This window comes from Anomalospiza imberbis, chromosome 16 (assembly GCF_031753505.1).
Source record: "Anomalospiza imberbis isolate Cuckoo-Finch-1a 21T00152 chromosome 16, ASM3175350v1, whole genome shotgun sequence".
NCBI classification, from domain to species: Eukaryota; Metazoa; Chordata; class Aves; order Passeriformes; family Viduidae; genus Anomalospiza; species Anomalospiza imberbis.
In genome coordinates, this window is record NC_089696.1 from 9,560,298 (window position 1) to 9,576,162 (window position 15,865).

General features: G+C 42.4%; 2 protein-coding genes across 5 annotated transcripts in view; one reads left to right on the forward strand and one right to left on the reverse strand.

Moving 5' to 3' along the window:
• On the reverse strand, positions 1 to 13,271 carry CDR2 (cerebellar degeneration related protein 2). Its single transcript, XM_068206960.1, has 5 exons — positions 13,136 to 13,271; positions 7,829 to 7,941; positions 3,172 to 3,320; positions 2,846 to 3,010; positions 1 to 1,741 (listed from the first exon to the last, which is right to left on the reverse strand). The coding sequence occupies exons 1-5, from the start codon at positions 13,212 to 13,214 to the stop codon at positions 874 to 876; spliced, it is 1,374 nt and encodes a 457-aa protein (XP_068063061.1). The 5' UTR covers positions 13,215 to 13,271; the 3' UTR covers positions 1 to 873.
• Positions 13,264 to 15,865, forward strand: part of LOC137483665 (transmembrane protein 180-like) — a 17,547-nt gene continuing 14,945 nt past the window's right edge. For 3 of the 4 annotated variants that reach the window (XR_011004587.1, XM_068206956.1, XM_068206957.1), the window contains exon 1: positions 13,264 to 13,624. Coding sequence is in view for 3 of the 4 variants with exons in the window: in XM_068206956.1 (XP_068063057.1) it covers positions 13,264 to 13,624 (361 nt within the window). In the remaining variant the exon portion in view is untranslated. Of the gene's footprint in view, positions 13,625 to 14,309; positions 14,377 to 15,865 lie in introns of those variants that run through there. The other variant, XM_068206959.1, reaches the window with a different exon arrangement.

The following is a 15,865-nucleotide window of genomic DNA, read 5'->3' on the forward strand; positions in this document are numbered from 1 at the left end:
TAAGGTTTTACCTGGCCTGTCTCCTCAAGCACTTGGAGTTTGTGGTATTTAACATTAAAAGCTACTCCACTATGTCAATGCTACTTCTAAAGTTAAATAGCTAAATAACAACTCTCTAACTCACCAAATACACATTAAAATGTACTCTGCAGACATTCCACCGGAGAACTGTAGGACCCAAGTCACACATAGAGTCAATTCACAGTATCTTGCCTTAAGACGAAGTGCCCTACAAAGGAAACCGTATCTAAAAAGCCACACAAACTTTACATCAAACCTTTTCTTGGTAGAAAGACATTTATACTAATCTGTGGGAGAGCTTAGTGATTGTGAAAACGTGGTATTGGCTTAAAGCAAGCACAGCTTTCCACCACCCTGTCAAAGCAAGAACAACTGGACTGTTCCCCTCCTGGAGCTGAGGAGATGCTGCCCCTGGGACTTATTGGAGCTTTGCTTTTGTTCATTTTCTACATCAGTGTAGTCCTAGGGCTAGAACATCCCTGTGAACCAAAGGAAAGCTTTAATCTGGTTCTTGTGAGAGATTCATAGTTCTTAGCTCTGTTATTTCTGAAGTGGACTAAGGAAACAAGTGTCAGTCACTGCTCTGGCCAGAGATGAAGTGTAATACGAAGTAGTAGTGTAGCATAAAGCTATGATGTTTGTTTGCTTTACAACCACTGGTTTGTGTGACAGTGCTAAACATTAAATCTACTGCTACATAGGAACAGGGAATCTAGCTGATAACTAACTAGCTTAACAACTACAAGGCTACCAGCCTATCCAAAACATTCATTTTGAGTGCTCAAGAAACACATCAGTTTAAGGGGGTCTTCTGACATTCACATGAAGTGTGTTCTTGACTAACAGATAAGGTTATGGCTGAGAGGAGAGAGTCTTGTACTTTGCTCTGTGTTCATCTATTTCTTCTTTTGTTTTTCTGATACAGCTAAAAATCTCCTTGAATAGTGCTTTATATTCAGGGGGAGCATTTGTGGAAGAGTCACTTAGCTCAGCAATTGTGAATTCTTGATTGCTAGCTGAAAGATCATACTGGGTGTTCCCCACATTTAGGTCTTTGGAATACTGCTTCAGTGTTTGTACAGCCTTGTGTTTCAAAGAATCTTCATCCATTTGACACTTCTTCAAAAGTTCCTCATACTTCACTTTCAGAGCATTGTACTGAGCATCAACTTCATTGAGTACAGAGATCCCTCGCTGCTTCACAGCTTCAGCTCTCCTAATACACGTTTCTTCATGGCCCCTGAGAATGTCTGCCCCGGCAGCGCTGCTCAGGAGGCTTTCGCTGCTGCTTCGTTTTAGTGCCTTCTTCTCAAGCTCCGATACTGCCAGAAGTCCATCATCTGCCAGGCTCTGACCAAGCTCCCTGTCTAGAGATTCCTTGAATGAAATGAAAAAGGACTCTGGCACCAATTTCTCTGCATTATGGAGTGTATTTTCAGACTGAAGTATCTGTCGCATTTCAGCTACTTCTGCTTCCAGCTCCTCCGCACGAGCCCGATACAAGTCTGTATCAACCAGCCTCCGCTCCAGGTCACAGTTTTCTTTCACCATAAGACTGTATTCCTCTTCCATGGTCACTCTCTTCTCTTTCTCTACATTCAGCTGGGCTTGCAGAACTGTCACTGCCTTCTTTAACTTCTCATTTTCTTCTTCTAGAGGACTTAACTGACTATCCATCGAAGTTATCTTTTCTGCAAAGACGTGATCATAAACAAAATACCTGCAGAAACAAAATAAGGATTATCAAACGTAGGAAGTACAGCTGACCACACCTAAAGTTTTCCTGTCCTGGGTAACTAATGATACATTTAAACTGTGTGCTAACACACTTCAGAGCACTAACAGGGGCCGTTGCACTAACCGATCAGTTGATTTAGTAATCAGAACAGGGTTTGTAAGGACTTACATGCCATCAAACCTAGCTCACAGCCTAGGCAGAATGGCAGCTTGTTAACAGTTTCATGTTACAGACAAGCTGATTGAATAATGTAAGTTTAAATACACACTGCCTCCCTGTACCATGCAGTACTTTCTGACACTATTTTTTTCTACAGCACTCCACTCTTCTAACTTTTGCCATTATTGATGTAGAAACAAGCTTCGTAACTGACAAAGCAATGCTGGAGGCTGGTATTTTCACAAGCCTTTGGCAGCTTGAAGGATCCAGTTATCTTTTGAATTGTCAAGAAATAACTTCTTTTTGGATTTATGATTTATTCTAGTGTATCACCTCCATGTAGACACAAGCGCCTGTTCTGTCTGTGGAGGTGCTTTCTTTATAAAACCGCCCTTTGGAATTAGTCTGAGCTTTTACCAGGTGATTGTCCCGATGGCCCCAGTAATGCAGTTCAGCTGGGTCAAATGGCTCTACATTTAAAAGGCAGCCCAGCAGCCTAGGCACCATCTTCCCAGTTTAGGTGTCATTTTCACCAACTGAAGCTCAAAAAAGCTAAGGAAGTATCTGTGGACATCCAAGGACAGAGTAAGTTACAGGAAATATTTTGCATTTAGTGAGTTTGTTTTTCAGCTTATTTGTGTGTTTGCTTTTATCTGACTGAAAACATTGGGGTGCAAATTGTTGTAAGCTTTCTAGGCTACCATTTGATATGGCTGGCTCTGGGGACAAAGTGGAGAACCAATACTGGTGTGGTCTAGAAACAGGCCACAAGTAATGACAGTACCATACAGCAGAGATACTTTGCTAGTTGTGAATATCAGGTAATTTTTTTCCAGCTTGTCTGGTATTTGTGCTCATGTCTTAGGTTTTAAAGTTTTGCTTAAAATAGTTTCAGTGTCCTTTACTATGTAAGGTAAAAAGTCTTACTGGCGGAGGTCATACAGCTCCTTCAAACATGAGAAACTGTGCATTGATCTTGGCTGCTCAGATCTCTCCTGGCTCATCCGGCCTTGTCCAGGCTTCTTCAGTTCTTCCACTTGTCGCTGCAGGTCATCTATGTGTGTTTGTAGACTTTCAATAGTCTCTGTCAAGCTAAAAGGTGAAAAGACCTTTAAATAAAACTAACCTTTCAATTTGCCAGTATTGTAGAACACCACTAGGCAGAGACAGACACCCAGTAACTACACAAATACACCTGGACTGTTTTATTGATATTAACAGCTGGGGGGAGGGAATCTCTAGAAGTTTGTTACCTTATTATCTTTTGTTGTGAAGCTCTACTCTCTGCAACCAGTTTTTGATTAGTGTCTTCCAGTTCTCTTGCTGTCACATCCAGCTGTTCATAGACTTTTGCATGCTGGTCATTCATCTGCCGCAAGAGCTCCACTTGCTTTGTGAGGTACTGCAAGACAGTTCTGCTGTTACTGGTTTACTCTTGAAACACAAGCTACAGCTCCTATGCTGCATTTTTGCTCACATTCACAGAGAAACTCCTGAGTTTTCCAAATGCAAATTCCTGGGTTTGCTTTGTTAAGCTGAAGATACACTATCAGTGACTAGGCAGCTTGCCTTTGTCAGGGAGGTCACCCCAGGCTCATGAAGCAGCCCTTACCTGGAGGAGCTGGGTTTGGTAGTGCCAACTGTCTTTATCTGTGCCCACGCCTTCTGTATGGGGCTGTGCTGCAGTCAGCACTGATAGAGCCTTCAGGCTCCAACACAGCCCTTACCTGTCCACTGTGCTCTAAAGGCTGCAGTCTGCTCCAACAGAAATTTCTTATCTGTGTTGACCCAACAATTTTCTCAACATTAAAACTGAAATATTGGGTAGCACCATCTATAATTAAACTTATTTTCAGCTGACCCAAGTTCTTCCAGTCTGAAGAGCATTAGGTTCGGCACAGCAGAATTTAGGTTGCGGTCACTCTTAGGACAGTATGTGGCTACTATGTGTCAGGAAGTTATTGAATTAAAATCTTTAATTACTCACAGGGAATTATGCCAGTTACTGTAATCCCAAACAAAGTTCTTCTGGTCTTTTAAAAAAAATAAAACCTTACATGAAGTATTCTCAATTTAATCCTCTTGGGTTTTACAATTAACTACACACACAGTTTAGTTTCCTGAATAACGTCAGAAAGCTTGGAATTCTTAGTCTAAGCAGTTCACAATCACCTAAAGCTCTTTAAAAAAGTGTCATATATTCTCCCACCCAGGACATGGGCATTTACATGAGACAGTTCTTTTCTGTTTGAGTCTAACCCCCTAAATCTGAAATATTTTGTTCTTATATAGAATCTATATTTTCCAATATATTCTGTATTGCTACATGTTACTTTCTTAAAACTAAGTTTCAAGTAGGCATGTTCAGCAAACTCCTAGGCAGAATTACTTATCTTTACACAGGCCCATTACATACTCAAAACTTCTAATATTCTACTTAACCTTTTACCTCATTAAAAGATTGGTGCGTTTACATTTTAGGCAATTTAAGAACAGATAATAAGTTAATCTAGGACTAGTAACTGCTCCATACAGACTTCTAGAAGATCAACATGATAGCTGTTGGCTAGATCCTTTTGTAGCCTGTGCACACATGACAGAGGATTTACACAAAAATAGAACATAGATTAGCAGTAGAATCTCAATGTGACCCATTTCAGATTAACTTTCCCTATTGGTTATAGCTGAAGGAAGGAGCTGGAGGTCCTCAGACTTCTGTAATACAAGTGTGGCTCAGCACAGCAGCCAAGGCTTTGGTGCCTGAAGAGATGTTGCCACTTATTACAATGGGCTTTTGCAGACCTGCGAGATGAATGGAAAGGATGAAGCACCACTTCTTCCACCTTCCATCTCCAGTATCTTCAGGGCTGGTGTCCAGTTGGCCTGGTATAACCAGACCACCAAAGATGATGTACAAATACTTTAGATGGTGTATAAATACATTTAATCCATGTCCCCCTCAACTGAGCACCTAACATGAAGCAGCACCTTGCATTCTAGCACATAAAAACTGGAGAGTGTCAGGATTTCCAACGTCTGAGTGCTGAGAACAGATTCAGGCAGGCATAAAGTTGCTGTTCCCATGCAGCCTTTATTATATCTACAGTGATTAGTTATTGGCACACGTGTCAGCACAAAGGTCAGATACAATGATCCAAAGTTGTAAATGCTTAATGTGTTAGTATTTAATATATGAGATATAATCTTAAGCACACCACAGTCTTTGACCCTTCCTTCCCCTGCATTACAGACAAGGCAATGCTGTATTTCAGATGATTTCTCAGCCAGCTCTAGACTTTGCTACCCGTAAGATCCAAATTAGTAGGAAAAAAGTCCCAAAGATTTACATGGATATACTGCACTGAAAAATCTAGTACAGAAATTCAGTGGAGTACCTACAGGAACAGCTGAAAGATCACATGTAGGTTACAGAGACAAGCACTTGGAAATTGGGAAAAATCAAGCACAGAGACTGAATATGCCATTTGCACATGTATCCTGTGCAACAGGGTATCCTGTGATCCCGCAAGAGCCAGAAATGCTGATATGAAAATAATAGACTGAACTGCTTTATACCTTGCATATGCAAATTTTATGACCATTTGTTTCAGTGAAATCCTGTAACAATTCCTTGTGCCAGTAAGCTAATATATTCAGTTCCTCAATTGGAGGGTCTCTCTGGGTTTTTGAACAAGGGCTTCATTTTCCCTTTTCTGCCAGAAATCCAGATGCAAGAGAAACTTCTTTGGAGGAAGAAAAGTTTTGTGCTGCTGTTACACTTTAAAATGGCACCAGGGAAAGAGAAAATACTGAGACAGGAGATAGGACTGAGAAGACAGCATGTTACTACAGCAGATACAAATACAGCCTTTGGCTCAAGCAGCTGGGCAAAGAAAAGGTGCAGGCACTATTTATACATCAGAAGCATCACAAAAACTGTTCTCCCACTCTCTCCCTCTCTTCTTGGAGGGAGCTAATAGGACAATCCAATGCACATCTACTCTCCTTGAGGGAGAGGAGGAAAGAGATTGAAGAGGTATCAGATAAAGCCTTCAAAAAGTAGCATTGACCAAGTCTTGGTAGAGCAAGACATTGAGAGAAAAAATGATCTGTCATGTCTGAGTTTGTCTGACTGCACGTGTACTTGACCCTGCAACACAGCAACTACAGATCACTGCTGGAAGGACATCGGTGACACTTCCTGGAGCTGCAGCTCTCTTATGTCCTCTATAAACACTGAACCACCAGAACAGCTTAAGCAAGTAAACTGGCTTAAACCAATAGCATATTGCATTCTTAACAGCACTAGACCCTTTCTGTAAATCAATGTAGCCTAGCAATAATGTATTTTCCACATTTCTAGATAGTGTTAAGATGCTGCTTATTAAGTAACTACACTCCATCAGCCAGGTTAGCTGCCTATCACAAAGTTCTGGTGTGTTATTTCAAAAGGTATGTTGTAACTCTGCTAAACACTTTCTTAAATATGGTTGTTCATACAAGTACCTTGTGTACAGTATTTGTTTAGCACCTTGGAAGTGTTTGTCTTCTCTACACCTTAAGAATTATCTTTTTCTAACACCTATTCATGGCAATGAGGTATTTTCAGTCTCTGCAGAAGTAAATAAATCTTCTAACGCTGTGGCAGTAATATCAGCCATTCCAAGCACTGTATCTCAGAATGAATAGGATAACAAAGATTACAGTTAGCACATAATAGAAGAAAGAGCCAGTAGATGAGGTACAAAACAAAAGTAACTTCTAAAAACACACTTGCACTAAGAAATTCCTCATCGCTTACTAAAAATGCTGCATTTGTGTCAACTACTTTAAAGACACCTATAATTTCGAAATTATTAAGGTTAGGATTGCTTCAGTTACCCGTTTCCACTACAATAGTGAGCATTTGTCTGAAGTTGTAGCTGTACAAAATGCACATCTCTAACTGGAGTACTGCTAGCACAAAGGAACTCAGATATTGTAAAAATCTGGTACATACCAGTCACAGCCTGTTCCCTGTGATTCACACCAGAACCAAATGGAAATGCTGACTACATTTTCAATATGTTGTCAGTCAGCGGAGTCCTGAATATTTAATAATTTAATTATTAGAGACCATGCATTGCCCTCTAATAGCTGAAAAAATCTCATTATGCTGACAAATGCTAGGTCTGCAAGAACACAGGCAATATTTAAAAAAAGAGAAATTGCCAAAAATAGCCAGGTTTTTCCACTCTGTTACCCAAAGATGACTGGTTTTGAAAGGATGGTTATGTTTTTTGGGTTTTTTCCCTGGAAAATATGGAACAATATATCAACTATATCCTATATTTAGATACTACTTAAATGGGATTTTTTTCTGGGTTTTTTTTGTTGTTTGTTTTTTTGTTTGTTTGTTTTGTCACTGCAGGTTTTCTTTTACACTTAAATAGACTTTAGCTCCCTTTATCTTAGATCAGTTTACTGGAAGTACATATCTTCAGATTTTACTTAAATCTCATTTCTGCACTTATCAGTATTTAAATTTCACTGCTGCAATCATTAATTCTCATGTAGTATTTTAAATTATTAATGTCTTTATCATCATATAATTTAATGTTATTTTACCTGGCAAGATCAGAAAGTTTAGCAATAAAAATAAACTGAAGTACCTTTTCTGTACAAAACCAAAAAATACCAGTCATTTGTCATTAAACAAACCAAATCCAACGTTTAGTGCAACAAAGCTTCTGGTGATCAGAGAAACAGTTCTAAGTATGAGCCACCTATACTGGTTCTTAAATTCTCAAAATAGCAGAAGTGGTGAAAGACTGTTCAGTATTTTCCATTTGATCTCAAGAAATTCAAATCTTATACACTGTATGTTGCAGGTCTAGATGCTTTCACATGGGGGTCCTTCAGATATTTTACCTCTATCTCCTGCAATTGCTCTTGATTTGTTGCATACATTTGCTGTAAGGATTCTTCTAGTTCAGTGTTACGGTCCAGTAGTGTCTTCCCAAGCTCAGCAGCAAGGTGAAGATCTAAACAAAGAAATCATGTTTGCATGTAAGTGAGAGAAACAATGATGTAATCTAATTCTAAAGCCTGTTATCAAATATTTGAGGTATTTTCTTCTTGCTGTTTCAACTCCTTCAAGTTATCTCCAGTACCCAACATGGAAGTTAGCTTATACCTAAGTAGAACATTCATCTACCATCACTAATGCAAGTGTAAGTCAGCCCTGAGACCCAGGGACACTCTTATGATGTGACGCTTCCTCAGTTCCTCTGTGGCCCTTCAGACACACCCGGCCATGTTCACCTCCCACACTGTGCCCAGTCTGCACCAGCTCTGCCCAAGGTCTCTTGGGCTTCACCCTCTTTACAGCACTCAGAAGAATAAGCACAGCAGATCCTATAAATGCTCATCAGTCTAGACCCAGGCCAAAGCTGATGAACTCTTTATTGACTTGACTGTTCCTCCCCATTACCCCTCTACCAGAGTTCAGGTCGCTCAGGATAAAAGTGCTAATTGAAGGTTTCACATGCTTTTCATGGTGAAACAATAATATTAAAAGACATAAAACTGATGGAGACTTGCAGCTATTCTGCTTTTCAAGCTCATAAACTCAGGTGACAAGAACTGTTTCATGTGCTCCAAAACATCACTTTAAATGTCATTTGTTCTCAGGCACTTAATCTCAATTTCACTTCAGTCATCTTCAATCACCTCCAGGGTGCAGTGACTGTAGCTGTTGCAAATTAAGAAATAAGTCATCTGAACACTCAGCTGTGTTCTAGAGGGAAGCTTGGTATTTGCTCAACAGCACCAGAAATGCTAGATATTCTGTATTATTATATTGAAAGACAAGTGTAATTTAAAAACTAACATAATGTGACAAAGTAATAAATCTTGGTATTAATGCTAAAATTGTGGTTACTCTGTGGAGGGTACTACATGTCAAGGATCCAACAGACTTCTAGAAATAGGTTATTTTCCACCTCCTTACCATCACATGACCCACAACCTGCAGGCATGCAATACCACCTAGTTAGTTCTCACATAGAACTTGTATCATTAATCAGAAAGAGAAGAAAAATCAAGAAAAACTTTGAGTCACATCAAGAAGCCTTAAATAAATAAACAGGAGACATGTATTGCATCATCAGTAGCTACAGCCAGAGAAGCAAACACATTAATTCCATTTTCATTTGATTGCAATGCCCTTTTTTTAACATGTTATGCTACCTCTTTCCTGCTCCCTCTCAGTTATCTTATCAGCTAGGAACTGTGATACATACAATACTGCTCCAAGATTGTTTTGTGCTAACCTTCAGCTTAGCAGCTTGTCCAAAACGATTACTCCATCTCCATACATAAGCCAAAGACCAAATTCAGACTTACAAGGACAAGTCAGTACAAACATTTGTCTATGAAGTTGTAGATGTCCAATTCTGGCAAAACAACAGCTGTGCTATTCTTTACAGCCACAATGCATTGTTTTCTACCTTAAGGTCAGATTCTTAGCTTAAATGCCATAAAAAATATTTAAAAGAAATCCCACCACATGGGAGTTCTTCAGTTTCAAAAGATGTACAATTAGAAGGCACAAGGCGTATTGGTCTGTACTTAGGAGTTTATCCTCACAGTGCTTTTTCACTGAAGCACCACTCATTATGAAGCAGGATTTAAAGTATTTGGATAAGAAAACCTTAAGGCATCCTGCTTAAATTTTTCCCATTTGGTAAACAGATTGCACATTGTTTACCCATGGACAGAATAACTCCCAGTCAAACACCAAGCTGTTTGTTCTATCTCGTTACAGAATACTGTAGTCTTCAAATTCAGTGAATTCATTATCCTATAGAAAATGGAGTCCTGCTTCACAAGTTCTTGTACTGCACAGATCTTTACTAGGAGCCACCATCTTTAAAACAATACTAGCATCATTCAAGGCAAAGACTAAATAGTCTATTCTTTTATATTAATAGAGTAGAAAAAGAGCTTTAGAGAGGATTTAGGATTATGTTAAAGACATAATGCATAATGGAATTACTACCATTTCCCTTCCCAAAGTGAAAGTTTGTTTTCATGTTTAAGTACATTTAGGAGTTTACAGCTTCATTCTTAAATGCCCCCTCATCTACTAATCAAATAGCACATAGCACACAGTACTTGGAATACAAGGTGAATAATGGAATTCATGTCATACTTCACACTCATTCTGTTTGCTAGACTGGCAGAAGCACAAATGGGTTACTATGGGAGAAACACTTTTATAATTAAGGCAATTTTTTTCTGAGGGGGAAAATACAAGTGGGAGCACTCAGGAACATACAATAAAACCTAAACTCTAGAGAAAGCAAGTACTGAAATAATTTCATCTCTTCTAAAATTCAGAATTTTTTTGCATCCATTTTCCACATTGTCAAGTACCTGGAAGCCTTATAAAGAGCAAATTTTACAAGAGAGATGTGCCATGTATGTTTTCCAGATACAAAATGGAAAGTATTAATTTACATTTCTCTGGAGAGAGTTATGGTAGAACACTAGAAGCAGAACTGCATTTTCTGTTGTAAATTTATGCAAAGCAAAGCTAAATTCTGACAGACATGCCTTTTTCCTTTTCACCATAAACATGGAAGCAGAGAGGTTTTTAATAATGCAAAATGCATATGTGAAGATCTAAAGATCTTTGTTTTAGTAAATCTGATTAGTTGTACTGGTGTTTAACAGCTCCATCAGAAATCTGCAAGACAAGACTTCAAGGATGTCTTCTGTGATGCTGAACAGCCCTCACTTACCAGCGCTTTACTATCTCTTCTGACTGCATTACCATCATTGAAAAAAAGATAAAGAGAGTACCAAAATCCTTCTCTTCTACTTTTTCATAACCCACCTAAGAAAATTATTAAGAGAATTTTCAATCTAAAATTAGCCTATTCTTTTAAACAGCAACAGGCACTAATTGTGCAAGATGTAAAAGTAAGCCTAGTTTAAGTTTACCTAACTGTAAAATGCATTTTTTTTCTACTTAGTTTCCTATTTCCTGTTCTGTATTTAGAATACCCCCCGTTCTATAAATGTGAGTAACAGCAAGATGCAAAAAGAGCTGTTATAAAAATTCTATAAAAAAATTCATTTTTAAAGGTCAGCATACCTCAGCAAAACATTGCAGAAGGATGTCTGTTCCCATCCTTACAAGAATTCCATGGGCACTTTAATGCACGAGCAGTATGCCAGAAAAGCCCATCTCCATCGTCAAGGCAAAAATCTTTGGTACGTAGGAAGACTGTCAAGGTTTTCCAAAACCCCTACCCTAATTTTAAGTTTCAAAGACCAACTGACAAGGACTTTAAACTTGCTTCAGGGTGCTTTCTCATGTTTTATAACCTAGGTTCTCATAACCATACTCATCAGTTTTTAAACATGCACTGATTGTTTGGGTTGTGAAGAGTTTCACGAGACCTTGACAGGCACTTACTACCCTGTTTACACACATCCCTACGTCTTAGCCTTAGCAGCAGGAGGAGTAGTATCCTTGAGAGTCCAGAAATAAAGTACAGCACAACATTTAAAAAACATTCCTGGAAGGAATTTCTTCTTTGCATTTCAACTTGCCCATCACTTTATTTTCCTCCTTTTCCTTTTGGCAAGGCTGTTCGTGGCTTCCATTTAGGAAAAAGAGAGAATCCCCAGAAAGATTGTGTCCACATGTTGAGGGTACATTAACCAAACCCCCAAAATGCACTAAACCTCTAGAATGGAATACTGTTTCTTAAAAGCTGACAGCAGAGTCAACTGGTGAATATTTCATTCATTTTAATTAAAAGATCAAAGTAGAGAAACATCAAGAAGGCAAGAAGTCAGTTGTTATACACTGTGAAGTTTCTTTGCAGGTCTTCAACTCCATAAACACTGACATAGTAAAAACATTACTGAATCATATCTTCAAACTTTTCACTCTCTCCCCTTTGACAGCTAACTGTAGTTTCATGATCTTATTTCAACTGATTTGTTTATATCCTAGAGCCAGGAAAACATCATTTTTGAGTGAAGAGTACCTAAATACAGCTTTCAGTTAGCTATTTTTTATAGCATACAATTAGAGAGACCTGGCCCCATCTCAAAAAGAGTTTCTGTGGTCAGATACCTGATCTCAGTGGGAAAACTGCTTAGCTTTCTCTATGGTTTACAGTACAGCAGCACCCACCAATCCCAAAATTAGTGTATTTCAATATAAAAGCAAAACGTGTAAGACTGGAGCAGGTCTGCAGGAAGCCACAGCTTTGAACTCGCCTTTCAAAACAAACTCGGGATTAAGAACAAAAAGTAGAATTAAGTAACTTAAGTAAATACTAGTCATAAATGCCACTAAGCTCTTAAGGAAATTGCACATTCTTTCCATGTCGAGCCTGTTAAAAGATTTTTAGTGCAATTGTACTTGTATTCCTATGGCTCCTTTCTCCTTTGTGAAATGAACCGCATTTACCCCTTGCATGCAGTGTTTTAAGACTTACTGATGGAATTACATAGAGAAGCTATACATGTGTCTTCCTGAGGCGTAGCGGAGTTATCTGATATTTTAATAAGAAAACCTAAAGAGTTTCTAATAAGGAACCTGCATCGAGCATTGCTACGACACAACTTCATCGACTGGAAGCCCTTACAAAGAGCTCAACAGGGCGCAATAAGCGCATCCGGCCCCGGTGCTTCCAGCACCAGCTCCGAACAGGGCACCTTCGCATTCTGTGCAAGGTGCAACTTTTCGGAGAGCCGCTTCCCTCCCTCCGGCCGGAGAGGGACCCCGGCACCATTCAGCTCGGCTGCCGCACCTCCTTCCCTCAGACAAAGACGGCCGCAGTCGTTACCGGTGACAGCGATTCCGCGGCGGCGGGAAGCGCGGCCGCGCGGGGATCCCGAACTCCGACGCTCCGAGCCCGGCACGACCGAGGCGCCCGCCGCCGCCCCGCCGCCGCCGGCCCCCGAGCGCCCTTCCCGCCGCCCCGCCCGGTGCCCCTCGGCGCCCCGCACCGCCGCGGTGCCGCTGCCTCCTCGCCGCCCGCCGCGGCCCCTTCCCTCCCTCCCCGCAGCCCCTGCCCTCACACACCCTGCGCCCGGCGGTTCCCCACAGCCCCTTGCCTCACCCGCCCCGCTCAACGCGGCCCCTGCCCTCGCACACCCGGCTCGCTACACACCCTCCCTCACACGCCCCCCGCCGCCGCCCCGGCTCACCTTGCTGCAGGTCCTGCTGGTCGTACCAGGGCTCATCCTCTCGGATTTCGAACTCCTCCACCAGGCTGTCGGCCAGCATCGCGCCCCTCTCCCTCAAGGGCGGCTGAGCCGGCGGCGCCCAACCCACGATGCCCCTTGCGCCGAGCGGGGCAGAGCGAGCCGGCAGCCGCTCCCCGCCTCAGCAGCCGCCTCCGGCCATTGCCGAGTGGTTCCGGACTTTGCCGAACCTCTCCCCCTTCTGGCCGGGCTGCGCCGGCGGCAACGTGGCAGCAGCCGCCGCCCGCCCCCCGCCTCCCGCGATTCAAACACAGCAGCCTCGCCTCGCCTCGCCGGCGGGCAGCCAATGGGGAGCCGCGCGCCGCACAGATCGAAAGGAGGCTAAGCCAATCATGAGGCGAATTCGTATCAAGCGACCAATGAGAGCGACGAGAGGGTGGGCCCGGGGCAGCCGCGCCCCGCCCCGCGGAGCGCAGCCTCCCGTCAGAAGAGGTGGGTCGGTGCCTCTGGAAGGGGCGGTGGTCGGCGGCGCTCGGGGACGTGGATGGTGGGGCGCGCCTGTTGAGGGATGTCGGCTGCGGCTTGTGGCGGAGCAGAGCTGACACAGGCCGGGGTGCGACAGTGCGACTTGGCGTAGGGAAAGCCGGGGCTCGTGGTTGCTCCGTGTTGGGAGCGCTGAGGGAAGAGCCCCGTGAGGAGGGGCCTGGTGTGGCGTCCAGGTGCGGGCCGCCTCTCCACCGGAGTGTAGGAGGGAAGGGCGGAACGGGGAGCCTGCAGTCCGAAAAGGGCTGGCTCCATCCCCGCTCCTCCGTCGAGCGGCCGCCGCTCGCTCTCGCCTCTTTACGGCACAAAGCGGAGGGAGCCGTGTTTCCTCTCCCGGGACCCGCTGAGAATGACGAGCGTAACTTCCCTGCTTTGAACAGTCGAGCCCTTGCAGAGGTGCAGTCCTGCGAGCGCCCCGAGCCCCGCGGCTGGCAGGAGCGCAGCCCCTCAGCGCTCGCAGCGCGGGCTCGGCGGAGCGGGCTCCGGCCGCTGCCTCAGCCCGGCTGCCCGTGGGCACCTCCTGCGCCTCTCCCCTCAGTGCTACCCTCGGCACTAGCAGCGCGTTTATTCTGGTTTCCGTCTTAAAGTGGTGCCAGTCACGTCCGAAGGATGAGGAAGATCGTGTGTCCAACCAGTCTGTCAGGGCTGTGAGCATTGCGCAGCGGTTTGGGACCCAGAACGGCAGAGCAGGATGTCTGCTAGTGCGCCTCAGGCAACGTTTGCTATTATCTCTCGGAATCCACTTTTCTTCTTTAGACTCTTGCTCTAATTTCTTTTAGCAGTTGTCATCCTGCTGTGGGAGAAACGCAGGTAATGTCACACTGCATCTCACTGGCCTGAACAGCCTGTTCTTTCGGCCTCTGACTATTAACACGGTTGTAGCCACTAGAAATTTCTGAAACCGATTTGCCTTCTGTGAGTCACAAAATGTTCACCAGTGCTTTAACCTGCTGAATATAAAGGCTGACTATTAAGAAGAGGGAGGGGATGCTCATGCATGATTTCATTGTAGTGCTATTAAAGGGAACATCTGGGGAAGGAAGTGTGGTACCTCAACTTCTAATTGAACCTATTTCATAAACAAGGTGCACGACCAGATGTACCAATTAGGGTAGAGTTGTGTCAGATCCTGCATATTACAATTAGTCATGGTACTAGGGACCAGTTTGTGCATTGTAAGAAATTTTTTGTTGAAGGAATATCAAGTATCTTTCAAATTTTCTGAAATTGAGGGGACCATTTCTTATTTGGTCAGAAGGAATCGAGTCAAACAATTTAGAAATCACTGCTGGTAATGTTAGTGTGAAGCAATTTTGTTCTTGGTGCTTGTGGAATTTGAAGTAAAGTAAAGTTTCCCGGTTCTCCATTTTGAAGACCTGTGCAGGGTGCTCCAGGTAGAAATAGAGGTGAAATGACTACCTTTCCAAAAGTCCTAATATCCACTATATAAATAATTTCATTAAATATATTTGTGAAGGCTTGAAAAAGCAAATGTGACACTTGCCAATAACATACTCATTGTAATGACTTTCATATTAATATCAAACTTATTTTTAAAAATAAACAGTTCAATTGTACATCTTTTCAATAACCTTTTCCTGCATTTTAGGTTTCTCAGTAAAAGACTGTGAAACACACTTGCTACAAAAATGCAAAATTTTGTCCCCTGAAAATATATTGTCTTTACAGGTGTAGAAAAATAAGTTTGAAGATACACATCATGGTCATTCTCAAATATTTTAAAAAATCAGTCATATTCTTAGAAAGAAATTTAATAAAATGAATCCTAGGGTTCCAGTTGTTTGTCAGCTTGACTTTTTTCTTAGCTATAAAATGAAGTTACCTACTCCTTGCATCATGTTTCATATCACAGCATCTTGTATGTGCAAAAGTGCATCCACACTTTATTTGCTCTTCAAGAGCTCATTTCCCATGGTGGGGGGATGGAAAACCTGCCTGTTCCATCTTCCCCAGTCCCTACCTGATTTGTGGCTTTGGTGTGGTCCTTGCCCGGTGATTCGGAAGTTCCTCCCTTCCTGCACAGCAGCCTCTCTTCAGCCACCTTGTAAACCACAGGAAGGCTGGAAAGAGCCTTGGCTTTCATTTCCTGTTCCTTCCATGGTTATTTTTATGAGGAGTTCAGGGAGCTGCTTATAGAGCTGCTGATCAAGCAGATATTCAAAGTAGGTG

Coding starts and splice junctions, on each gene's coding strand:
- CDR2 (XM_068206960.1), bottom strand. CDS start 13,214: ATGCTGGCCGACAGCCTGGTGGAGGAGTTCGAAATCCGAGAGGATGAG. Junction 7,942..13,135: donor CCAGCAGGACCTGCAGCAAG/GTGAGCCGGGGC, acceptor TTCTTTGTTTAG/ATCTTCACCTTGCTGCTGAG. Junction 3,011..3,171: donor TCACAACAAAAGATAATAAG/GTAACAAACTTC, acceptor TTCACCTTTTAG/CTTGACAGAGACTATTGAAA.